This window comes from Barbus barbus, assembly GCF_936440315.1.
Source record: "Barbus barbus genome assembly, chromosome: 8".
In the NCBI taxonomy this organism is placed as follows: domain Eukaryota; kingdom Metazoa; phylum Chordata; class Actinopteri; order Cypriniformes; family Cyprinidae; genus Barbus; species Barbus barbus.
In genome coordinates this window covers 7,095,670-7,122,741 of record NC_136736.1, presented here as the reverse complement: position 1 = coordinate 7,122,741, position 27,072 = coordinate 7,095,670, and the positions used below count along the sequence as shown (strand labels likewise).

Sequence of the window (27,072 nt, the reverse complement as noted above, 5' to 3'; positions counted from 1 at the left end):
CGGAGACAAACTAAATCCAGAAAAACTGTAGCAACGTCTCCAAGATGCTTTAAGAAACCTACCTATCCCCCCCAAATCTGTTAAGCTGATAATATAATTTGACTGATACATGCAAAATGATGATTCAGAGCAGTATACACCACTGTAGTGTAGATCTATTCACTTAACAAGCAGGAGACAGCAGGTCAATAAACCTTAAAAAAAATATTACACGTCAACAAGAACAGGCTTGTAGATAGTTATTTATTTATTTATTTATTGTATATTATTTATAAAATAGTATTGGTTAGTAGTTACCGTGAAGTAAAGAAGAACGTGGTTCACCTTCAGAAGATAAACCAGATTAAATTTTCTTAACAGTACTCCAATCAACACCGCAACATCACCTGCCCGCTACCCACTGTGGCTGAGGTTAAGACAAATAACGGATTGGTGGAATGAGCTGTCAATCATGACAATTCGTCTAGTTTGATCCTCCTATTGGTCGAACGCTTGTCAATCACATGAGATCCGCTGACGTTAGAACATGGCACTATGGTTCATTTTGAACGAGGTCGGCAAATAATCGGAAAACAGATACGAATTATGAATTCATTTTCAACGCATATTTATTATAATCAGACAGTTTATGATTAATTATACCAGCATTTCTATTAAATTACGGACAAGGTAGTAGGCGGGACTTGGGCGGGGTTTTGTCTTGTAGGCGTCGACCGCAGCTCTCCTTGAGGAAGCTCGCACTGACGACTCATATATTTTCCTCTAAATGAGCATCCACGTCCAATATGTCCAATATGGTTCCGTATTCATTTCTCGACTTACCGTAGTGGTCCAACGGCTTCGAACAGAAAAGGATTGCCGATACCTGCCGGTTTTGTGACCGATCATCTTTAATATGGCAAGATCGCGGGAGTCGCTTGAGTAATGAGAGCGAAATTCAGGTGGGCATTGGTCTATGCATTTTCCATCACTGACAGTGTGTGGTCGCTGGACCATTATGTGTGCACCCATCCATTTGTGTACACCGTTTATATTACCATGTTAATCAGGATTTATATGACAGAGAGGAGGTCTAGGACAAAGCGGGGAAATTCCAGCGCATCATGCTCCCATCTCTCTCTGGACCAGCGGCGGTGGTTTGCCTGCTTGCCCATCTCCTAGTCACCATGGGGGAGAATCATCATCCACACCCTTATTATTTTACACGGAAACAGATGTGATTATGACCTCATTTAAGGCACCAAAATACACCGTGCGTTTTAATACCACTGTGCTCTGAATTCAACGCAGCCTTCCTCCATTGCAAAGGCATTTAATGTCATAACGCTGCACAATAAAACAACCTTATCACTAAACTCCTCTCCGCAAAAAAGCAAATGTAATATGCAGCTAATAATGGATTCGTAGCACCTATAGTAAGAACTGGCATCCCCTGGTGGTGCTTTTGCATGAGGGTTTGCTGAGTCCAGACTAAAGGCTTTATTGTACAATAGTAGCCTATAAGAGTCCGCATCATACACGTTGAAACAACGGTTATTGCTAATTTAGGCCTTTTTGGTCTTCTAGCTTCTTGAAGGACCTGAATGGCCTGTTATGGCTTCGTGTTATTTTCAATGTCGCGATATTATAGCTTAAGCATGCATCAGACAGTTATGGCTGTTATGCACATTTCCTTTTTGTCATTTGTCACACTGCGTTTTGTTGACATTTTGGGCCAACCAAAGGAAAATATGGCATGGTGAGCTGTTATGGTCTTTCATTTTGGTTTGTTGTGAATTACAGTTTAAGAGATTAATTATGTGGCTCTTGCCTGTTCTTACTAATGATTAAGGGCAGTCTGATTACATGTTTCGGTAGGAGGAGAGTTTGTTTGACTCTGTATGAATAGACTTTTGTTTTGCTACCAGCTAAGAGAAAAAAAGGTGTGTGGGATCCCATGATGACGTTTTATTTATTCATTTGTCTAATTATTTACTTGTGTCTAAAATAAGTGGATATGGTGATCATTCTTTGCAAACGATGTCAATGCAGTTGATGATTTTGCTGGTGTTAAATTGGAGCTTTACTGCTTAAAGGGATAGTTCACCCAAAAATGTCAATTCTGTCTTCATTTATGGCTTCTCATGTCATGTCTTCTGTGGAACATAAAAGAATATTAACTGAAGAATATTCGTAACCAAAGCGTTTCAGTTCCTATTGATTTAAATTATACAGACAAAAAAAAAATAGATGTCAAAGGGAACTGAAACCATTTGGTTGCCATCATTCTTCAAAATATAATATTTTATGTTCCACAAAAAAGAAAGTGATATTGGTTTGGAATGACATGAGGGTGAGTAACTGATGGCAGCATTTTTATTTCTGGATGGACCATCCCTTTAACACTTTCATGTATCCATTTGTATTGGAATGTGATGTCATGCTCCGTTCCAGACATCAACAAGGTCACAAAATCTGTGTGAACGAAACTCCTTAACAGCCAGGTCTGATGAGGTAATATTGACCTCATGATGGTTGGGCATAATATGCCCAAAAGGCCTCTGTTAATCGTATCTCATCACATTCATTCATTTATGAGTTATGTAAACAACCGTCTATATTTTCAGTTCAAAACGGCAAAATTCCACACACTTTTTCCATAACTGGATATTACTATTGGTCGTTTAACATTTCTATCCTAAAACAGTTGTCAAATTAAATATTTACATACTTACATCTTACCTCACATTCACTTTTAGAACTGAAGCCTCACATCACAAGTATTTTGTCTTGACAAGCACATTTAAGAGACAGTTACATTATGTCTATGGTAGTTGCAGCCCTGCTCTTTGTACACAATCTGGCAGGTGTGAACATCTGAGAAGACTGTGATTTGCTTGAGGTTCCAGCCTAACATTTGCCATACTGTTTAGGCTAGTGTGGTAGACAGTACTGTCAAGAAAAAACAAGAGATTGCCTGGAAATACATATGATCTCCAGGTTCAAGTGTTGGCTGGTTAGCCCGTGTTGGAAGTTGTCTTTACTGCACCATTCTGTGTAAAAATGGTGGCTTTCTCTTTTGGCCGCCATTGAAAATCTGAATTCTGAGGCAGTAGATAGTAATATATATACATTACAAGTATTTGTATTTTTGCCTTTCTGCTGGTGTCTTGCTGCTGCAGAGTAATTAGTCCAATGGCATTTACAGCTTGGGTGATTGCTGCACCGTTTTCTAGGATTTGGGGCCCATGAGCAAAGATTGGTTCTGCACCATTTAGGTTATGTGGAAATATTAACAGATTTCTCCATGTAACATAAATCTAGTTGGATTTGTTGCAATTGTATAAATAAATAGTGGACATTGTTTTTTGTTCTAAGAGCTGCACTTTAGTCTTTTTTTTTTTAATGACGTCAAAATAAACATATTTACGGGTGTGGTAGATTGGTCATGTGAAATGTGAATGTTTAACTGATAGGGTAGCTGTTGTCTTTTCATCTGGACAAACAAGCCGTTATGTAGTTCACATGCCCAAGAGAGCCAGAGAGAAAGCCATTATCTGCCCTCTGCAACCTCTTTTACTCGCTGAATCTCTCTTTTCCTTTCTGTATCTGTGTTTAAGTGTTCTGGCATTGTCACACGTTCTATTGGTTTATAGCTGATGGCTAACTCCAGGTCATCGTTTCAAACAGCACAAGAATCTGAAGGCTGGGCTAACATTTGAACATTTTGTGTGTCCAAATAGAGAGACGATGACTTTGCTTCAGAGCAGCCGTGGGTCCTCAGCCATGACAATCATAACGGACCTGTTCTTCCGTTCTGCTCGGCTGCTGCTGTTTGTTGGGTTTTACTTAGTCATACTAATTTAAATTCACTGCAGCTGCTCTTAGTTTACAGCAGATGTCTTATTATTTTTCTGCCATCTAAATTGTTTATTAAGTTAATTTTATTTTCTGTGTCATATAGCCTATTGTTTTTTTGTGTTACTACGACTGTGGCTGTCTTCATTGTTGTGGTAGATTTTAATTTGCATGTTTTATCTCCCCAAACCAGATCAGCACAAACCCTGTCCACTGAGATTCTCAAGTCCATTGATCATTTCAATCACTATGCTGATTGCCTATAACGCTGAAACAAATACAAAACCCTAACCTTAAAGGTATAGTTCACCCAAAAATGAAAATTCTGTCTTCATTTACTCGAACTTGATGGTAGCTACTGACTTCCATAGTGTTTTTTTCCGTACCATGAAAGCCAATGGCTACCATCAAGTACCAACATTATTTAACATATCTTCTTGTGTGCTCAACAGAAGAAAGAAATCCATACAGGTTTGGAACAACTTGAGTGTGAGTAAATGATGACAGAATTTTTGGGTGAACTATCTCTTTAACCTTAGTATAGCATTGGTAACGCATCCTGATCTCTGTGCTGAATCTATACGTTTTCATGACAGGTGACTGTGTGTTGATTTAACCAGTGAAATAGGTTGTGTGTTGTGGTTTGTGCTTAACTGGTTTGAAATCATGCTTGTATTTTATTTTATTTATATTTATGCATTTAGCATACTGGCAAATAAGGAACTTTCTATTGTATTGTAAATTACAGTATATTTCCTCTTCATAGCCATTTGTATTAATATGGCAAAAGGCAAATTTCTACATTGTTTGCAGTTTAGTCAACGTGGCAGCTATCTTGAGAATTATGAAGTGATGTAAATGAATTTCATTATGACTTTGGAGATTTTGAATTTAGGACATTATAGAATATTTGTAGTACATTTTAGCAATTATCAGGGAAAATTTGATTGACCCCTTTACTTGACCTTATGACAGTTTAACTCATTTTTACTCTTTTATATGTCTTTGTGTTCATGTCAGTCTTTATGAAGTGTCGACTGTCCAACTTCTTGACACACTAAAAAACAATTGGTGTAGAAACAGTTTACACTAAGAAGTTGCTTGTAAGTTTGACAACTGAGTACGAAGAAATGGCAAGCAACACATTAAATTGAGTGGGAAGTCTTCAAAGACTGAAATAGGATTTTGTTGTAAAACATACTTCAATAATCTGCAATAATAATTTTACAGTGCCCTTGGGTACATTTTGTCTTCTACCTTTATATTTAGTGTTTCAGTATAACAACCTGATAAAAAGCTTGTGCTTTCTGTTTTCTGAGTGATAATAAACTGCATTTGAAATTATTTAGCCAACTTGGAACAAGTCGACCTGCTCTTGAAAATCTATGGTCGTGGTTAAAGGGGTCATATGACATTGCTAAAAAGAACATTATTTGGTGTATTTGGTGTAATGCAATGTGTTTATGCAGTTTAAGGTAAAAAAAAATACATTATTTTCCACATACTGTAAATTATTGTTGCTCCTCTATGCCCCGCCTTTCTGAAACGCATCAATTTTTACAAAGCTCATCGTTCTGAGAAGCAATTTTTGTGTATTTGAACCCTTTCCAACAATGACGGTATGATTTTGAGATCCATCTTTTCACACTGAGGACGGCTGAAGGACTCATATGCAACTAGGGTTCAAACGCTCACTGATGCTCCAGAAGGAAAAGACATGCATTAAGAGCTGGGGCGTGAAAACATTTGAACAGAATGAAGATGAGTACATTTTTCTTGCTTTGCCTAAATACCATATTTTTTCATTTAGTACTGCCCTTCAGAAGCTACAGAAGATACTTGAAGATAAAGTAAGTTAAATCTACCTTGATCTTCAAATTCAGAAAGTTTTCTTAGTGCATGGCTTTTCCTTCTGGAGCATCAGTGAGCGTTTGAACCTTCTATAATAGTTGCATATGAGTCCCTCAGTTGTCCTCAGTGTGAAAAGATTGATCTCAAAATCATACAGTCATTGTTGGAAATGGTTCAAACCAAAGAATTTGTGGGACCTGAAGATTTTTTCTGAAGAACAGCAGACAGTTGAACTGTTCAGTACAAACAAGGGACTCATGAACAACTATCACTATCACTAAGGAACTTATTTTGACAGGAAACTACAACAAAGAATATCGTTTACATGTAGCGCGTCAATTCTGCATGTATGTTAGGCTCTCTCTTGCTCCCTCTGCCCTCACCAAAGCGATGGCGAGCCGTGCACCGTTACACTAGAGTTTACGGTGTCAAATACAGGTGCGCATCCATTGAGATGAACTGAAAAATAGCACAGCTTGACAGAGAGCGAAACTCTGAAGCGCTCTGTCAAAGTGTTCAAGGAGTTAAAATATATCTGTGCTAAACTTATATTTAGCCTCCAACTCACACACTGGCGAGTAAAATCTGAGAATGTATTAGCCATTGGCTAATATTAGACATCATTTAGTCATCCAGATTGAAGATTAGTTGCATATGCGAGTGATTTACTCGCAATGTAGAGGGTTGTATGGTAATAATACTGCCTTATACTAACTAATGTAAACATGGCTGGCTCCTGGGAGTGACACTTTATCAGGTTCTCTGAATATGAATAATCTTTTTTTCTCATTTTGTGGACCGATGTGCCAAGCTATCCCTCATGATCTTTTTGGTCTTACCTGGTAAGCCATTAGTTATGTTTATGCAATATTGTCCCTCCTTGTTTTCTCAAACCACTTAATGCAATGAAACATTTGTGCAACAGAGCAGACGTAATACAATTCTTCCTCCAATTATTCCAGTGATCGTTCATTTTATGCCTAGATTAACCGATCATATTGATGATCATATTTAAGATACTTGATTGTTCACCCTAAATTACCATGTCAGCTCTTCAGTCAAGTCTGTGAGTGAGTCATTAGCTGTCTTTGTGAAGGGCAGTTATGGTGAAGAGGGTGTGTTCTTGTGCGTCTCTACGAGTTCAATGATCATGGACTGTCACACAGGGTAGAGGAGCTCTATGATGAAGCTAAAGCTATTGTGTGATGTTTGAGTCATACAGAACAAGTGGTCCACGCCTATGATGCATGACGAGGTTTGTTCTAAGATGTCTTTGTTTAGAGCTGCATGTATGTCTTTGTGTATTTAGGTGTGTTTTTGTGTGAATGTCTGCCTGCCTGTGTTACTGATCATCTTAACTTTAAGTTGACAGAATATTTTGATTTCCACTTTTTGCACATTTTGTTCCATTAGAAATGTAGAAAAATTATGTTTTGACAAGTATGTTAAAGGGGTCATGAACTGAGAATCCCAAATTCCCTTAATCTTTTGACATACAAGAGGTCACTGTACTATAAAAGCATCCTGTAAGTTTCGGAACTGAAAACTTTCTTGTTAGTCTAAAAACAACTTAAGCCCGGCTCACACTGTGCGATTTTGGCCACGATTTGTTCGTCTGAGACAAATTTTGAAAATCCTAAAAGATTCCTATAATCCTAGGCTAAAATCGGTCGTCTATATCGCTGGTTTGACATGTTCACCGACAGCCGATTAATGGCCGTTGCGATCATTTTTTTCCTCCGATTAAATTCTGGCAGTGTCAGAAGATTTCAGACACTTTCCTGCAGTGTGACATCTCCTACGACGACCATCAAACCAAGAACCAATAGGAGCACTGAACTTGATGACGCAATTAGCGCGACAACTTCAAACCATTCATTATTTGTAAAAACAATACATGTACAAGGTAAAGTTTACTTAAAGTTTATTTATTAAGGGGCAGGATGTTTAAACTCGAATAATAAAATTACCTCAAGTTCGCTCTGTAGAACTGGAAGTCCATAAAGTCCTCTTTTGCCCAGCCATGACTTGCTCCACACACTTTGTCTTTTTCGTTTTTTTTTTGTTTTTTTTAACATCAAGGCATGTAATTAATAAAACTAACGCTACACGTTGCTGTTGTTTGCTTGCTACCATTATAGCGAGAGAACGCGGGTCACGTATTGATGACGTAACACTCCGGACAAGTCTTCTTGAGTACGTCCGTTTTTATCGGCGTCTTGACTGTCGTACAGTCTGACATTAAGAAAACTGAGATCCTACAGTCTGACATGGGGATCATGTTCGTACAGTGTGACAAGCAACAATCGCAAAAGACTTTTAAAAATCGCACAGTGTGAGCCCGGCTTTATATTGAAGCGAGTCTGCCAAAATGACATCGTGTGGAATATACCACTCTATGATGTAATAGTGTGGATAAGCACCACCTCCACAAAAGAAGATCAACGCCTGCTTTTACAGCACTGCCCGTTTAGCCCCGCCCACCCAGTCGCGCATGTAGTGTTTATAAGAGAGGCGAACGCGCAGGTCTATGCAGAAACCAAATGATAAAGGTAAGCCAAAAAATAAAACGAGACGCTGTGCAGTGCCAAGTTGTGGGGTAAAAAACAAAACAGTCTTTGCATTGCCCTCCTTCTGATCCCAACTTTAGAAGGAGTGGATGAACTTTATATTTAATAAGGTGACCAGACATGCCACTTCCCGGGGACACGTGCCCAGGATTTCTAAATTGCCCAAAATAACGATCAAAGTAGCGCAAGAGTGATTCGAAAGCATAAGGAGCCATCTGCTCTGCTCTCTTTCCCTCTCACGGTACTTTGATGTCATACAATGATCAGCTAAACAGTAGGGCTGTGTGGTATATCGAGTTTGTACGATATATACTTTATAAGCGATACGATATGAGGCAATACCGTTTATATCGATATACAGTACATTAGTTTGAAAACGAGCGCATCTGATAATACAGTGGAGGACACAGACTGAGCTGCTGCAGAGAAAGTGCATGATACAATTTGTTCTAAACGTGCAAAACTTTATATGAAGGGCTTTAAAAAAAAAAAACTCGTAAGATATAGAAGCCTATAGTTTCAGTTTAAAGCGGCTCGGACAGAAAGGCTGCGTGTGCCGCTGACAGAGACTCACTGTTTAATGTGTTTGAGATGTGCTGTTTTCCTTAATGCATAACTTACATTTCACAGGCATATCCTCCATCTGTAAATGTTAGAAAGCCATGGAAATATTTCCATTTTGCCATCAGAAGTGCATGAGCTTTTGCTTTGAGATTCTCGCTAAACTTCACAGACTTAATTGAACGAGCGCCTAACAGACGCGCAATGTAATAGGAGGGCAATAATTCTGACTAAAATATACATTTTACTGAAATATTTGTTGTTGGACAATAAATGTGACATGTAGAATTTTAAACCTACAAGTAAGTGTATTTGTATGATAGCACAAACTGTAAAGTGACTGTAATGGGGTAATCAAAACAGCCTTTTTACTCAAGTAGTCTGTGCTTTTTTTTATTATTTTCATTTTTAGTTTAGTAAATTTAACTCCTGCTTTAAAAGCATTATTTTTGTTTTTAGATTGCAATGTTACAATGTTAGAATGTAATTTTAACCCTTTTTTAACGTAATATATGGTTACATTCACTTTATTTGTACATTTTTTTGATCCAAATACTAAAGCATAGAAAATACCGAGATATATATACCATATACCGCAAATCAGCCACAAAATACCGAGATATGAATTTTTGCTCATATCGCCCAGCCCTACTAAACAGCTAAAACCTGGTTATTTTAGGCAATTTAGAAATCCTGGGCACTGTCTGGTCACCTTTTTTTGGTCACTTCATTTTTACCATGGATTTGTTTACAAACAAGGCACATTTTAGGATTTTCAGAAAGATTGAAACTGAAGGCCAATGCTGGCTATATTGGATCAGACACTAATGTCGCAACACACAAGTGTGAGTAGCTGTTTTTATCAGGTGACCATTATTCCTTTGTTAAACAGATTGTTTTATATGAGTATGTATGCGTTTTTAACCTAAATCACAGCAGCGTCCATCTGTGAATGACTAAAGCTGCCAAAGTGTTAGCCAATCATAGCATGGGGATTTACTTCCGAGTCTAGAAAAACAGGACGGAAAAGAACCTTTTACTTTTAAATTATGATGTTTTTTGATGTAAAAATCTTGATAGCATTATAAGTGGACCTCAGAAAACTGTACAAAATAAAAAACAGGCAGTTCATGACCCCTTTAAAAAAAAAAAAACCAACGGCGTGGGACATCACATATTATTCTACATAACTCTCATGTTTCCTGCCATGTTGAGATCACATGATCTGCCGAATGTACTCTAATTATCTTTTATTTTTTTGAGTAAATTAATCAAGGGTGATAAATGTATTTCTGCTTTGGCATTGGAAACAGAATACTGTTGTTGTTGTTTTACGCTGCATCCACAAAAAATGTACATTTATAGCAATTCCTTCAAGTACAAGCACTTATGCTCCCCAAGGCTGCATTGGACAAAAATGCAGTAACATTTTAAAATATTATAACAGTTTAATTTAAGTCTTGCCTGTTTTAAAATATTTTATGAAAACAATCAGTGATGAAAGCTGAATTTTCAGCATCATTGCTCTAGTCTTCAGTGTCACATGATCCTTCAGAAATCAGTCTAATATGCTGATTTTCTGTTCAAGAAACATTTCTTATGTTGTGCTGCTTAATATTTTTGTGAAAATCACTGTTTTTTCAGGATTCTTTAATGAATAGAAAATTAAAAAGAATAGCACTTAGCCTACTTGAAACATGCTTTTGTAACAGTCCTATTGATCAATGTAATGGACCCTTGAATAAAAGTATCATTCATTTTAAACAGTAGTGAACGTTGTCTTTGAGAGGTAGTGCATAATATTAAATAATGCAAATTGTGCATGGTGTTAAAGGTCGTCAGTGAAGAATGTAGGTGATTTTACAGACAGCGAGATTGAGGTTTGGAGGTTTGGGTTTGAATGCGTGTGGGGGAAGGGTGTGTGTGTGTGTGTGTATGGATTGACACAGTGCTAAGAGCTACAATAACCACACTTATGCTGCTCATCAGGAGAAGAAAGAGACAGATGCAGCAAACACAGTGCTGTTATTGTATTCAATGACTACACACACAGACAACCACACACAGTTTCTCTGTGCCATTACCAAGATGATAAGGCCTTTGCATCTCTCGTATAATTTCTACATCCGGTGTCCATTTGAAACTTTCTGAGTGTGAATTTATATGCTTCAACTGCATTTGATGTAAGATTTTACAGTGACAGCGAATTAGGCATATTTTAATGCTGTTTTGACAAACCATGAAATCTGAGATTCTCATAGCAATGACTTTGAATAAGGGAGATTGTTGTGGCTTGCTGAAGATCGGCATTGTGGTTGTGCTACACAGACACTGCATTTTTCTCTTTGGTTGAGAGTGCAATTTTTGCGACACTACTGGCACCAAAAGGAAATGCAACAGCAAAGACGCAAATCTTTTTTTGTTGTTGTTTTTTATTTTATCATCAAAAAAAAACACACACACACACACTTCAGATTTAAAATGAAAACAAATCATAATATATAAAATACTAAAAAATTATAATAGTGATGATGGCAATATTCTATTCTGATGTGGATAAAGATCTTGCATCATCAGTTTTATTAAAGGTCATTTTCAAACCACATTTTTTGACTGCCTCTCCATTCCCGTCGCCTATACAGGTTCTGGACGTTGCTGTTCTGTTTGGTTGTGGCTGCACTACGTCGACTAACCGCAGATGAGAGTGTGTTTGTGTTTGTGTGTGTGTGTTTCTTGGTCAGGGGGGATTGGATTCATGCGCTTATTAATGGTTCTTTTGATTGGACTGCTCCTCTAATATGAATGCTGCCATTGTCCACAGTGTGTGTTTACTTTGTTTAAAAAGGTTTCATCTTGTACTTTATTTTTAGCTGTGGGTTATCTTTCTGTTTCTAATGCATTCTCCCTCATGGAAGAATGAGTGGTTTAATGTGCGCATGTGTTAGAGATGTCTATGCCTGTGGTATGTTTTGGACATTTGCATTTTACATTTGCATTAATGCTATTGGAAGACTTTTATCTAAAGTGACTTATAGTGCATTCGAGGTATACAGTTTTTTTTGTTGTTTTTTTAACAAGTATAGGAATCAAAGGTCACACTTTATTTTAAGGTCCAACTCTCGATATTAACGAAGACTTTTGCCTGAATAAACGTGTAATTACTGCTTATAAATAGTTACTAAGGTAGTTTAGTTATTGAACTAATTTGGTCTTGCAGAATATGTGCTTTATAAGTACTAATAAACAGCCTATGTGCTAATAATAGGCATGCTAATAAGCACCTAGTTAATAGTGAGAATTAGTCCCTAAACTAAAGAATTACCAAACTAGGAATAGTAGTGTCACTCCATAGATTGCATTGATTGGGTTTTTGTTAACACTGCTGCCGGTCCTTCAAATGTGTACCAGTACACGTGGAGATTCAAACATCATCTGCTGAGCTATGTTCCTGTAGTCGACTGAGCCATCTAGCGGTTTGGCTGTGAGCTTGCAGAACAGCACACGGATGTAGACTCATCACTCCAAATGTGTATTTGATGCTTGGTTTTCTTCACCAAAACAGGTCTTCCTCATGCATTGTTAGGATTGAGATTAATCACGGTAGAAATGCGAACCGAATGTGGCGACGGCGAGTATGGTTCTCTTCATCTTCATTACACCCATAGCACTGATAGACATCTAATGACTTTCTGATGCATATTATGTTCAAAATTCCAAGGACTTGGTTTGATATGAGTGCTGTTGAGAATGAAATAATCAATGTTTTCAAAGGTTTGGCAGCTTAGTGGTATCATTTTAAAAGATAAACTACCGTTTAAAAATTTGGGGCCTTTTTAAAATTAATTTATTTTTATGTATAGAAAGAAAGTACTACTTTTATTCAGAAGGAACACATTTAAATTGATAACAGTGACAAAGACATTTATAATGTTACGAAAGATTTCTGTTTCAAATAAATGCTGAAAGAGTTTATCACATTTTTCCCAAAAAAAATCTATTAAGCAGCACAACTGTTTTCTACAGTATTTCTTGAGCAGCAAATTGCCATGTTAGAATGATTCTGAAGGATCATGTGACACAATCTCTGTAGTAAAGAAAAATCAGCTTTGCCATCACAGAAATAAATTACATTTTAAAACACATTTATTTTGAGCCTGGTCAGTACCTGGATGGGAGACCTCCAGTGAAAACTAGGTTGCTGTTGGAAGAGGTGTTAGTGAGGCCAGGAGGGGGTGCTCACCCTGCAGTCTGTGTGGGTCCTAACGCCACCGGTATAGTGACGGGGACACTATACTGTAAAAAAGCACCGTCTTTCGGATGAGACGTTAAACCGAGGTCCTGACTCTCTGTGGTCATTAAAAATCCCATGGCACTTCTCGTAAAGAGTAGGGGTGTAACCCCGGTGTCCTGGCCAAATTCCCTCTACTGGCCCTTGTCTATCATGGCCTCCTAGTAATCCCCATACACTTGATTGGCTCTATGACTCTCTCTCCTCTCCACCTGTAACTGGTGTGTGGTGAGCGCACTGGCGCCGTTGTACTGTGGCTGCCGTCGCATCATCCAAGTGGATGCTGCACACTGGTGGTGGTTGAGGAGAGACCCCCACATGATTGTAAAGCGCTTTGGGTGTACAGCAATACACAATAAATGCGCTATATAAATGCATCATTCATTCATTCATTCATTTTAAATTCTAATAATATTTCACAATTTTACAGTTTTACTGTTTTGATTAAATAAATAAATATAGCCTTCCTGAGTATAAGAGACTTGATAAACTTTTTTTTTTTAAAATCCTATCAACCCCATCCACAAGATCCACAATAAAAACTGTCTACCAAAAGATCAGTATTTGTTCAGTATAGGCATTTTCTGCTATTCCAGTGGTTTCTGTATAACCGTTACAGCATTATTGTATTTGTTTCTCTGTCAGTCTATTATTCTGTTATAGTCTGTTATGGTTTCAGATAACCCTGCCCCTAAATGTCACGTAAAAAACAAAATGAGCTGTGGTTTTGTTCCTGTCTAGTTGGTGGTTCTTGGCCAGACTAAGTTTCAGTGTAGACCAGACGGGTTACTGATTAGTCAGATGTCTGACTGTGTGAAAGTACAGAAACGGGGTTTATTTCTGTTCCAAACCCAAACAGGGCTTACCAAGCTCTGAGTTTTATTGTTCCTTTGAGAAAACACCACATTTGTCTGTCTTTAGTAGTTTAGTAATGTGTGTATGAACGCATGTTTGTCTATTTCTCTGTCTACTCTATACTCTAAATATAATGCACATTCCCTCTCTCTCTTTAATGGCTTAGGTTGTAGCGTAGCTGCTCCGTTTGTGTCTGTGGTTTGTTGTAGGATGCACAAATAGCTTGTTGTAATGCAGTACAAAACACTTACACAGTTTACATATGCTGTACAGTCATTTTTCTTCGTGGTTGTATTCAAACAGCTTCACAGGTTTAATTTGCACGTTATGCCCATTTAAGTATGAGGTGGCATAGATGTAAGACTGGAGTACACTACACAACTTTTGACCAGATTTTTAAACAGTCTGGACGAATCAGCGCTAGTTGCCAAAGCCAAATAGTTGACAGCTTAGTGCCGATTATAATTGGAAATGGACTTGCATTATTTATTCTTATATATTATTTAAGGTATGTGTTATTTTTACTTACTCAAGTAACACTTGCCGTTCTCAAGTGTTGTTTCGATTGTTTCGAAGTTAAAACACTTCTGTAAGTTGTACTGTATCATACTTTCTGTGGTTGTTTATTTCACGCTATAGTGTTAAAGAGCAAGAAATTATTGGTTTACATTTTCACTAGACAATATTAGAGCCCTGTCATCATAAACACTGAATTAATTAGTTAATCACAGCAGTCGTAATCAAAATCTCATTCATCATCCAATTAATTACGCAGCCCTTCAATACATAATCTCACTTCCCTCATTTCCACAGATTAACCCAGTCTTGATATACACGTCTTCAAGGAGGCCTGTTTACATCCACGGCACCAGGAACCCTGAAGAAGTCCTTCCAAGTCCCCACGTCACTGCTTGACTTTTCCTGTCCTGGGTTTCTCCGTCATGTCAAGCCCTAGCAGCAGCCCAGAGAGAGAGGGAGGGATGGCAGGTTCTGTTCGGCTGGAGGACCTCAACTCGCCTCCCGGACTGGAGACTGACCCTCCTTTAGCTGGCAGCCCAGTGCTCAGTCCGGATTCCAGTTCCCATGATGCTGCGCTCTCTGCCCCGGCGGCTTCCCCAGCTGACTCAGAGAACCTCAGTCCAGATGAGCTCGAGCTTCTGGCTAAACTGGAGGAACAGAACAGGTAAAACAAGAGCAACGTACATACAAAACAGTGTGTATATCAAAAATTTATTTTTTGGAAGTCAGTGACCAAAACTGTTTGGTTACCATCATTCTTCAAAATACATTCTTAATGTTCCACAGAAGAAAAAAAAATCATACAGGTTTAGAACAACAAGAGAGTGAGCAAGTTTTAATTGTTTGGTGAACTATCCCTTTTTTTTTTTTTTTTAAAGAATATCCTGGCTGTGCTTTTCCATATGTGACCCTGGACCATAAAACCAGTCTTAAGTCGCTGGGGTATATTTGTAGCAATAGCCAAAAACACATTGTATGGGTCAAAATTATGATTTTTCTTTTATGCCAAAAAATCATTAGGATATTAAGTAAAGATCATGTTCCTTGAAGATATTTTGTAAATTTCCTGTACATATATAAAAACTTAATTTTTGATTAGTAATATGCATAGCTAAGAACTTTCAAACTTCAAAGGCGATTTTCTCAATGTTTAGATTTTTTTTGCACCCTCAGATTCCAGATTTTCAAATAGTTGTATCTCAGCCAAATTTGGTCCGATGCTAACGAAGCATACATCAATGGAAAGCTTATTTATTCAGCTTTAATGAAAATTGTATATCGAAAATGTACCCTTATAAGTGTTTGTGTGGTCCAGGGTCACATATAATGAAAGCGAATGAAGACCAGAATGCTATGTGCCAAAACTACACAATTGTTTTATCAAAATGTCATAACTCAATCTTCTGGTCAAAGAACAGACTCATCTCTGGTGATGTCCACTTAAACTCCCCTATTTTACAATTGATTGCTAGCTCACATTCATAGCGGCCTCCACTGATCAACAACCAATGGACAGAATCAAGTCCCCGCCACACATTTTTTATTCTTTAATAATCTAGTTCTCTCGGATGTATGTCATAAGTTGTTGCCACTTTGTTATTATTCCCTGAAAATCAATGTAGCTCTTGGCATGATCATGAGAGAAGTAACGATGTCTGGTTTGTTCTCATAAATCTGATTATAATTCAATAATTGTGTTGTTTTAGTTCACAGATCCAGTCTTAATGATTTGTTTATAAATCTGATTAATCCAGTTCTCGGGTTAAACTTCAATGATCTGGTCTCAGCGGTTAACAGCTCACTGAAAAGGAAGAATGACAACCTACTTTTTTTTGTTGTTGTTAAAAGTTACTCGTACAAAGCTATGACTTCAAAAGAATATAATGTGTAGACTTTTCTTCATGCACGTATGGTGCCTTTTTGTAATTTCAGAGATTGATAGACCCAGTTCTCAGTCGCTTTTGAATATATTAAAAAGGAGTGGCCAGGAAACATTTTATAAATCACATTTTGCATTCAAAAAATGATTTCAAACCTGTGAGTGTTTGAAACAGCATCAGGGTTAGCAAAAGGGTAATTGCACAGAGCAAATGTCAAAGTGCATGTGTCATGCAGACACGCACATAGTGTGTTGCGCTTTGATACTTGACATCCCTCTGAAGGTAGCAACACCTCAACAAAGGGAACACTATGCATGCTTGAGACAAAAAAGCTACGTGTGTGGTTTCTCATTTGGTCTGTGAGTTGCAAACTCATAACAGTTAAGCTTCTCTTCCTGTAACAGCTGATATGTAACAAGCTTTCGCTATTTATCAGTTGTGGTGGTTACCTGGCAACAACAATAGCAACAGTTACCGTTCTGATTGTAGAACTTTAATGGGCCATTTAAGATGACCGCGGCTGCACTCGTTGAAATTTGTTGAAACGTACTCTGTGCTTCTGTCAGAGAGATCATAGATTCCTTGAGATTTCACAAAGCATTAATAAACTATTATTCAGCTGAAATAGTCTGGCTGAAACTCAGTATTCTGAATTCAAGAGGTGGTGGAGTCAACAGGCGTGTATAAAGAAGCATTAGTATTGTGTTTAGTGGTCTGTGCCATGGCAACCATTGCTTACTCATACTATATCTGAATTTGAACAAACTTTGTGTCCCACACAGTGCTATGGACATAACATTTGACATACTTTAGAAGTGATCAAACTTAGTTTCATTCACATTTGCCTTCTAGACGATCACACAAACGTAATATTGTGAATTAAAACAAAGACTATAGAAATACAAAGACCGTTCAATCCTTTATGAAATATGTAATTTAATCGCGAGTTCAGCGAGCAGTTTTTGAGATTCCAGGATTCCCCCATTCATTTAGATAGGACTTGGTCTTATTTGAGCTGCCGGGAGGCGTGGAAAATATGTCGGCCGAGTGAACGGACTTTCCTTGAATCTTTTTTTTTTGTTTGTTTTTTTATGTACTTCATTGCAGTGATGACAACTTTTCTTTCAATTTCAAGCAATTTACTTTCTTACATTAGCTGTCACTAATCAATTTTAATCAAAGTAAAAACAATCTTACGGACCCTGAACCTTTGAACAATGTTATAGATTTAACCTCCCTTACAGAATTTGAACCCACTTCCTTTTGGGTAGCAGCCCAGATGTTTAACCACTAGGCTGCACTACCATTTGTATGTACCCTGATCTCAGTGTGTTGTGTTGCATTCAGGTTGCTAGAAGCAGATTCCAAATCCATGCGCTCAATGAGTGGATCTCGGAGGAATAGTGGCTCCTCTCTGGTGTCAAGCTCATCTGCATCTTCTAACCTGTCCCATCTGGAAGAAGACACTTGGATCTTGTGGGGACGGATTGTCAATGAGTGGGACGAGTGGAGACGAAAGAAAGACAAACTTCTGAAGGTGATTGATTGGTCCTTTTTTTGTTCAGAATCTGAATGACAATGTGTTAACCCACATCATAGACACTAGACAAAAGGATCTGAAACTTGTACATTCATCTCTTATTTTCTGCCTTACCCTCTCTCTATCTGCAGGAGCTAATAAGGAAAGGCATTCCTCATCATTTCCGAGCAATCGTTTGGCAGTTATTATGTAATGCCACTGACATGCCAGTAAAGAATCAGTACTCTGAACTCTTAAAGATGTCCTCACCCTGTGAAAAACTCATACGCAGAGATATTGCCCGCACATATCCAGAGCACGACTTCTTCAAAGGCCAGGACAGCCTGGGACAGGAAGTTCTATTTAATGTCATGAAGGTGAGAAAGACAGAAATGGGTGCTGGAAGATAGATCAGATAAATTGGAGACACAGTAGAGCAAATAAAAGAAAGGTGGTTGATTGAACAAAAACGGAAAAATTTACAAAATGTAATTTTCACACTAATAACAAAAAAAAACCAAGAGAAAATGAAAGAATTCACCCAAAAAAAGAAAATAGTCATAATTTACTCAAATGTCATGTCGTTCCAAACCTACGTGATTTTCTTCCTTCTGTAGAAGTAAATTAGCAAAATGTGGAAGGTGATGTTTTCAGTACAATGAAAATGAGAGGTAAACGAGAAAATAATACAAATATTATGGTTTAAAATAACCGTTTTATTATTTGAATATATTTTAAAATGTCATTTATTTTTGTAATGGGAAAGCTAAATTTTTAGAACCCATTACCTCAAAAATTTCAAAGAACTATACACACACACACACACACATATACATACATATACATATATATATATATATATATATATATATATATATATACTATAATTTTAATCTGAATGGATGTTTCTTGATCTCACAGGCTTATTCTCTTGTGGATCGTGAGGTTGGTTATTGTCAGGGCAGCGCCTTCATCGTAGGATTGCTACTTATGCAGGTTTGCTTATTAATGAACTAAAGTAAGATAAAGAAATGTCTGTGAGCCAAACTTTGCATACACCAAATTCATAATTCATTGCGTTTTTGTAGATGCCGGAGGAGGAAGCCTTCTGTGTGTTTGTCAGACTAATGCAGGAGTACAGGCTTAGAGAGTTGTTTAAGCCCAGCATGGCTGAACTGGGTCTGTGCATCTACCAGTTTGAACACTTGCTACAGGTAAGGAAGAGTACTTTATAGAATCCAGACTAACAAAAATGTGCATATAATGAAAGAAAAAAGGCATAATAGGCTGCCTGATTGATCATGGAGTTTGCTGTGTAAAATTTACTATGAAAAATTTGCTGTTGTAAAGAGAAAGAAGTCTCTTGTGCTCACGAAGACTACATACACTCCCCTCCAAAAGTATTGGGACAGTGAGGCTAATTCCTTTATTTTTGCTGTAGACTGAAAACATTTGGGTTTGACATCAAAGGATGAATATCAGACAAGAGATGCTGGCTTTTATTTCCAGGTATTTAGATCTGGATCTGACACACAACTTAGAAGATATCACCTTTTATTTGAACCCACCCATTTTTCATGTGAGCAAAAGTATTGGAACATGTGACTGACAGGTGTATTTTGTTGCCCAGCTGTGTCCTATAACAGTGATTATTCAAACAATAATTAGCACTGAATGTCTACGCTCAGTTTCAGATTTGGGTTTTGCCTGTTCAAACTGCATTTATAGTTAAGAGGTGTAACCAACATGAAAACCAGAGAGCTATCTATGGGTGAAAAACAAGCAATTGTGAAGCCGAGAGAAGAAGGAAAATCAATCAGAGCCATTGCACACACATTGGCCATAGCCATTTCAACCATTTGGAATGTCCTGAAGAAGAAAGAAGCCACTGGTGTACTAAGTAACAGACATCGAACAGGTAGACCAAGGTAAAACAACTGCAGTTGATGACAGAAATATTGTGAGAGCTGTCAGGAAAGACCCTAAAACGACTGTAAGTGAGATCAGCAACAACCTCCAGAGGGCAGGAGTGAAGGTATCACAATCTACTGTTCGCAGAAGACTTCCTGATCACAAGTACAGAGGCTACACCAGAAGATGCAAACCACTCATTAGCAAGAAGAATAGGAAGGCCAGGCTGGAATTTGACAAAAAGTACAGAGATGAGCCTCAAAGATTCTGGGACAAAGTTTTATGACTGATGAGACAAAGATTAACCTTTACCAAAGTGATGGAAAGGCTAAAGTTTGGAGAAAGAAAGGATCTGCTCATGATCCCAAACATACAAGCTCATCTGTGAAACACAGTGGAGGTAATGTAATGGCTTGGGCTTTCATCACTTCTTCTGGGACAGGCTCATTAATCTTCATTAATGATGTAACACATGATGGCAGCAGCAAAATTAACTCTTTAGACAAACGTTTTGTCTACCAATTTAAAGAAAGATTCAACCAAACTTATTGGGAGATCCTTCATCATGCAGCAAGATAATGACCCAAAACACACTGCCAAAACAACAAAGGAGTTAATCAGGGGCAAGAAGTGGAAGGTTTTAGACTGGCCAAGTCAATCTCCACACCTAAACCCAGTAGAATATGCATTTTACCTGCTAAAGAAGAGACTGAAGGGAGCAACCCCCCAAAACTGAAAGAGGCTGCGGTGAAAGCCTGGAAAAGCATCACAAAAGAAGAATGCAAAAGTGGGTCACAGGCTTGATGCAGTTATTGAAAGCAAAGGATTTGCAACTAAATATTAAGTCTTTTTCACTTTAATCTATGTTGATTCTATCTGTTCCAATACTTTTGCTCAAAAGGTGCTATCTTCTAAGTTGTGTATCAGATCCAGATGAAAATACCTGGAAATAAAAGCCAGCATGTACATCTCTTGTCTGATATTCATCTTTTGATGTCAAACCCAAATGTTTTCAGTCTACAGCAAAAATAAAGGAATTATCCCAATACTTTTGGAGGGGAGTGTATATTTGATTTAAAAAACCATTAAAACAGTAATATAGTGAAAAATTATTACAATTTAAATGGTGTTTACAAATTTAATATATTTAAACTGTAATTTATATCTATGAAGGCAAAGCTGAATTTTTAGCATCATTGCATCAGCATCAGTTTCTTATATATTTCATACTGCATGCCAAGATGATTGGAGTAATGCCATGTTTGTCCACAAGGAGGCAACAGATTTATAGTACATAGACAGTCAATAGGCAATCCATTTGCTTCTTAGAAGCATTTTTATCTAATGTCTTTCACGGTATAGTTTTTTTCTTTTTTTACTGGTATCATGTTTTTTCTCTGTGATCAGGAGCAGTTGCCGGAGCTGAATGTTCATTTCCGCTCTCAGAGTTTCCATACGTCTATGTATGCCTCGTCCTGGTTTCTTACACTCTTCCTCACCTTCCTGCCCTTGCCAATAGCTACACGTATCTTTGACATCTTTATGTATGAGGTATGAACACAAGAGACTTTGTGTGTTTGCGTGTTGCTGATGTGACTGTATACTTTGGACCAAATGTTCCCGGAAGTTAGCAACACCTGAAAAACTCAAAATTACAAATGGTTGTTTTTATAGTTTCAAATTTTTTATGGTCATAATCAACCTGAATGTGCAAAGAACACATTTTAGTGTACTATAATGAAAATGTCAAATGTTAAGGTCTGTTTGAGGCTAAAGTAAAAGGGTAAAGTCAATATTATGGCAAGACTAAAGTCAATGGAAAGTCCCCACCATAATATATAAGCACTGTCAAGTGCAGAATTTGTGTGTACTGTATGTGTTGCATGCAGGTTTTCAGTTTTTTCAAAGGTGTAAATGCATCTTGGGCTTTGTAATAATTTCTTAGAGAAATGAATATACTAGGGTGTGAGCTTTTGTTTTAGTTGTTAGTCTGTGATTGTATGAATACTGTGTGTTGTGTTCTCAGGGTTTGGAGATCATATTCCGAGTTGGAATAGCGATATTGCAGTACAACCAGACAGACCTCATACAGCTAGACATGGAGGGAATGTCACAGGTTAGAGGAACATCATCTCTGCTATGTACATCAATATGTTATACATGCAACAACATAAACAACAGCAACACTTGATGTTTGTTTAACAATGTCACCACAGCACTTTCAGAAGGTTATTCCGCATCAGTTTGACAGCTGCCCTGATAAGATGATCCTACGGGCTTATCAAGTCAAATACAATCCCAAGAGAATGAAAAAGTGAGTGATCTGAAAATTTAAATGAGTGATCTGTGAGTAAAAAGTAAAGGAAGATTCACAATAAATAAAAGAAAGTGTAGTGCTTCTCTCGATTCAGTTGTTGTCTTTTCATCCACAGGTTAGAAAAGGAATATACCACTATTAAGAACAAAGAGATGGAGGAACAGATTGAAATTAAGGTCTGTAAATGCGTGTTTAGATATAATGGCACATATATAGTGAAAAAAATAAATATATATATCTCAAACTCAATTCCTGGACGGCCACAGCTCTGCAGAGTTTAGCTCCAACCAGCCCCAAATCACACCTGCTTGGAAGTTTCTAGTGATACTAAAGACCTTGATTAGTTGGATCAGGTGTGTTTGATTAGGGTTGGAGCTAAACTGCAGAGCTGTGGCCGTCCAGGAATTGAGTTTGAGACCAGTGTATTAAAGTATTCAACATTTTTGGTAATTAAAATAAAGCTTAAATAAAATAATATAATAATTTGATGAAAAACAATTTTCTTTATATTCAATTTCTTTTCTGTTTTAAATCATTGCTTATAATTTGCTTTTTAAATAAAAAAATATATTTAAAATATTTTTTGCTTTTTCATTTGAACAGAGACTACGTACAGAAAATAGACTCCTGAAGCAGAGGATTGAGACACTGGAAAAAGTGAGATGGTTTCTTCAAACCAATATGCATGAACATAAAATAGAAAACTTGATTAGTTTGTGTTTGAGTAAACAGTGTAAATATCTTTATTATGTGAGTCATGTACAATTTTAGAGCATGTAGATTTTCAGAGGCTCAGCTGTATTGCCTCCTTCCTAATGGTACATTTTTTTGAAGTCTCATCTCTTTTGTTTTTATCTGCCTTCCTCTGTTGAAATTACTTCCCCACAATTTTCACCACAAACACACTCTCATTCTGTACTTTTATGTTTTATCCTTTTACAATCCTTCACCGCTTTATTTTTTTTTCCTACCTGACTTATGAAAATGTTCCCTTGTTCTTCTTTTTACGTGTGTCTGTGGTTTTCCACACCTTTTTGCTCATCCATTGTTTCCTTTCTTCTCATCTGTTCTTTCTGTCCATATTTTCAACCTTTTCTTTATTTTCTCTGTCCTTTTCTTTCCTTTTTTTTTCTTCCTTTTCTTGCGGTGTTGTAGGAGAGTGCTGCATTAGCAGACAGGTTGATTCAGGTACAGTACTGTCAAGCCATCTGCTCACTAATCCCTCCTACCTTTCCTCCTCCCATTACTCAATCATATGCTTCTTCTCTTCGACCTTCCACGATTCCTCCTATAATCCACTCCTTTTCCTGCACCTGCGCTGCCTCCTTCACAAAATTCTGAGAATGGGCCTGTTGCATGAAAAGTGGTTATTTGTTTTTCTGTGTTTCTCATCACTGCCTTGACAGCTCATTTGTCTGTATGGCTGTAACAATGTCTAAGAGGTACTCCAAATGAAAGTTAACCCTGACACTATCCGCCGACAGTTTAGCCTTGCATGTGGGATGTGGAAGCATAGGTGTGCATCAGGGTTCCGTATTAGGTCCGGTGGCATTTTCGGATTTTATCATGTAATTCATCAAATTCCAAACTTCAGTGGGATTTTTTTGATTCTTGAATTTATCAGATTTCTTCTTTGGTTTTATGAAGCATATTTATCTTTGCATGTAGTCCGTCTCATCGCTTTGATTGGAATGTCATACTTATCTCCCCTTAACCGCGAGTTAAAAGACAAATCTCCCAAGAAGAAACTTACACTATTTCTCTTCACTCAGGGTCAGGTGACACGAGCCCAGGAGGCAGAGGAGAACTATGTTATTAAACGTGAACTGGCTGTGGTTCGGCAGCAATGTTACACAGCCAGTGAGAGTCTGGAGAAGGCGCAGGACACCATACGTGAACTTCAACAACACAAGGTAACATCAGATGCATAGCTACAAGCTACTGGAGTGAACTGCTCACCCATCGTTTAAAAAAGATATCTGCCACCGCAGGTGGAACATGTGGCACAAAGCCCAACAGACACACAAAGAAAGAGCACTTTCTGTTCAGCAAGTCTGATTGAATATAGATGATATGGGCAGTTTACCTAAGTTCATATTAACCATTTTAGAATTTATGTCTGTTTAGTGAAATAATCAAGGTAGTAACCCAGTAAGCTCTGAAACACTGTCAGCATGAAAGCACTGCAAAGTTGGCCTTTTCTCCCAGTTATGCTTTATCACTGCTTATGCGTGTCGTGTGAAACAGACACAACAATCACATCCCTTGACCAAAAACAAAAAAGTTTATTTCTAGCTGAAAATCAACTATAGCTTGACTTCATCCTTTTGAGGGTACCTCCTATTAAATTATTATTAAACTGAAAAGTAATACAGCAGTTGATTATGAGGAAATATTCTCTCTTATAAAGTTGCAATGTGAGATCATGCAGTTTACCAGAAAACTGAGCAGTCACATGTCATATAAACATGTTTTTATTTTTTTAACCATCTTTATGTTTGCTGTACAAATGGCTGCAGGGTGTGCTTAGTCAAAAGATCTGCTTTCACATGGCAGAATTACCCTAAACTGGGTCACTGACAGGTCAGTGATTATTTTCTGGTATGATTTATGAAAATGACTGTTAGTAACAAGTTGACTGTTTGAACCCATCATTATAATTTAAATTCTTTCATCATCCTTACAAGTTAAAATAATGGATGCCAAAGCATCGATATCTAGCAAATAGGGCATTTTGGAATTTTCGTTTTTTCCTTTAGGTGTCAATGGCATGTGTGAGAAGATGTCAGGGTGTAGTGGTGTCATGTTGAGTGTGAGCTGTGACCCCACAAGGTTCACTCTCAGAGCAACACTCTCTGGTCATATGCACTTTCCTGTGTTACACTCAGAATTGACCACCGTCCTGTTGCCGTGCTGATGTCAACAGAACTAGTGTACCATGTGCAGCTAACAGCTAACCTTTTTGTAAGCTGTTTTTCGTGTAATCCATATTTGTGTTACTTGCAGCTAGGGGTTCAACGGCTCATAGTTGATCTGTGATCTGTACTGACCAGGCCCTCCGGTTCAGCATGCATGTGATTCATGAATTAGTTTAACCGTCATGAACTGATGCATGTTTTTCTAAGTCTTGCCAATTGAAACATTAAAGTGATTTTAAACCATTTAAGTGCAAGAAGAGGCAAAAGAGTTTGGTACTTGTGCTGTTTTCTGTGCGCACGCACGCACTCAAAGCGCACACGTTTCGGACAACGTGAGAATGCAGCATTCAGTTCTCTTTCACAATAATCTGTCAAAAATCTGCATGTGCTCATCATTGAAATACTCTCACACCACTTCTTTTATACCAGTTATTCAATTATTTTACAGAGTTCTACATTTATTCATTATATTTCCTGTAAAATAAAAAAATCACTCCAGTTTAGATCTGACAGGTATTTAGTATATATAATGGTAAGTGTTTATGCTGCTTATTCGACCTAAATCTGATGAATCTGGTTTCCTTACCTGGAGCAAAGGGGCTCGCTGTGGTTGATATGAAATGTTATTAGTGGTCTACATTTCACATCCTCTTTTAATACACACACACACATATATATATATATATATATATATACATATATATATATATACATATATATATATATATATATATATATATATATATATATATACATACTGACCTATACAATTTAATTTTAGCGTTTAGTGAATGTCGAGTCTGAATCTCAGGCAGTGCATGTTTTCTCTTGTGAAAGGTTAATTTACGCTGTGCTTTGCTAACTGGAAAGGAAAGCGTTTGGTTTTTAGCTAAAAGTCCAGTCCTTCTGTTAAGATTTTTCAAGTACACAGAGGTAGAATGAGCGAGAGCCTCTGTGATTGAAACATCTGAGTAATACGGGTATGATGAAGTGACTGGAAAGCATGGAGGGAGGTAAGAAAAACAGAAGTAAAAGTCCGTGGGAACTAGTGTTCACACAAGTCTCCAGGGCAGGCCACAGCCCCCTCTGGTAGGCCACAGTATATGCACACAGAGCACAGCAGTAGCACAGTCACATCAACACTGCTGCTTCAGTGATGGATAATGCTAAAATTAACTAAATAAATTTCCAGATGCACATCTGTTGCTATGAGTAGACACTTATAGAATGACTATTGTTTTTCATACATAATCTTAAAATTCTTTGGAAATGCAAAAGAGGCTGAAATTGTTATTTTATGATGTAAAGGTCTAGAGGTCTACTGTGTTACAGTAATATTAAGGGCTGTTTTTAGACACTTAACACCTTGACTGATTTATACTTTTAACAGAATGGTAGCAAACATTGATATTAGTAATGTAACACTAATGTTCAATAACAAGTGCATTTTTTACCCTACAATCAAGAAATTCTTCCACAAAGTAATATAGTTCATCAGTCTAACTATAGACTCTTAAATGGTTATTACCAAGCAACATTGGCACAAAAAATAGAATAGATCACAACAGGGATCACATACTTCTCTAGCATCCTTGGATTCAGAAGAATTTTTCCCATTTTCTCCGTAAGGACTTCATTTAAGAGGTATATAATCCATAAATTAAACAAATCATCTGTGAAATGAACATTACAAAAGGTTATAAGACTTTGATCAGATAATGAAGTACAGTACACTTTATTAAACCCATTAAACCGCCCATGTTGCGACTAAAGCCTTTACATAATGAAACTGACTTATAGTCATTGATTTTAAGTATAAAATGCATTTTACTTAAATGTGTAAGGTTCCACCCATCCGGCCCAAGGAAGGTATCCAAATGGTGGATGAAGGTTTCCTGCGTGTTCGGTCTTTCCAGTGTGCACAGTTCTTCAATTTAAATTAAACTCTAATCTGACTCCATTTTATCATTTAATCTGACTCCATTTTATTATGACCTCGTATTTAGCTTGAAATACAAATTGATTGCTTGTCCATTTCTAATTTAT

General features: G+C 37.4%; 1 protein-coding gene across 1 annotated transcript in view; it reads left to right on the top strand.

Annotated features, from left to right (window-relative positions):
* Positions 1–699: 699 nt before the first annotated feature.
* Positions 700–27,072, top strand: part of LOC306873387 (EVI5-like protein) — a 46,249-nt gene continuing 19,876 nt past the window's right edge. The window contains exons 1-13 of the mRNA XM_079422646.1: positions 700–941; positions 14,776–15,145; positions 17,709–17,898; positions 18,033–18,257; positions 18,802–18,876; positions 18,969–19,094; positions 21,199–21,342; positions 21,818–21,907; positions 22,008–22,105; positions 22,224–22,284; positions 22,712–22,765; positions 23,264–23,296; positions 23,881–24,021. Of these exons, the coding sequence (XP_079278772.1) occupies positions 14,904–15,145; positions 17,709–17,898; positions 18,033–18,257; positions 18,802–18,876; positions 18,969–19,094; positions 21,199–21,342; positions 21,818–21,907; positions 22,008–22,105; positions 22,224–22,284; positions 22,712–22,765; positions 23,264–23,296; positions 23,881–24,021 (1,479 nt within the window). The 5' untranslated portion in view covers positions 700–941; positions 14,776–14,903. The remainder of the gene's footprint in view (positions 942–14,775; positions 15,146–17,708; positions 17,899–18,032; positions 18,258–18,801; positions 18,877–18,968; positions 19,095–21,198; positions 21,343–21,817; positions 21,908–22,007; positions 22,106–22,223; positions 22,285–22,711; positions 22,766–23,263; positions 23,297–23,880; positions 24,022–27,072) is intronic.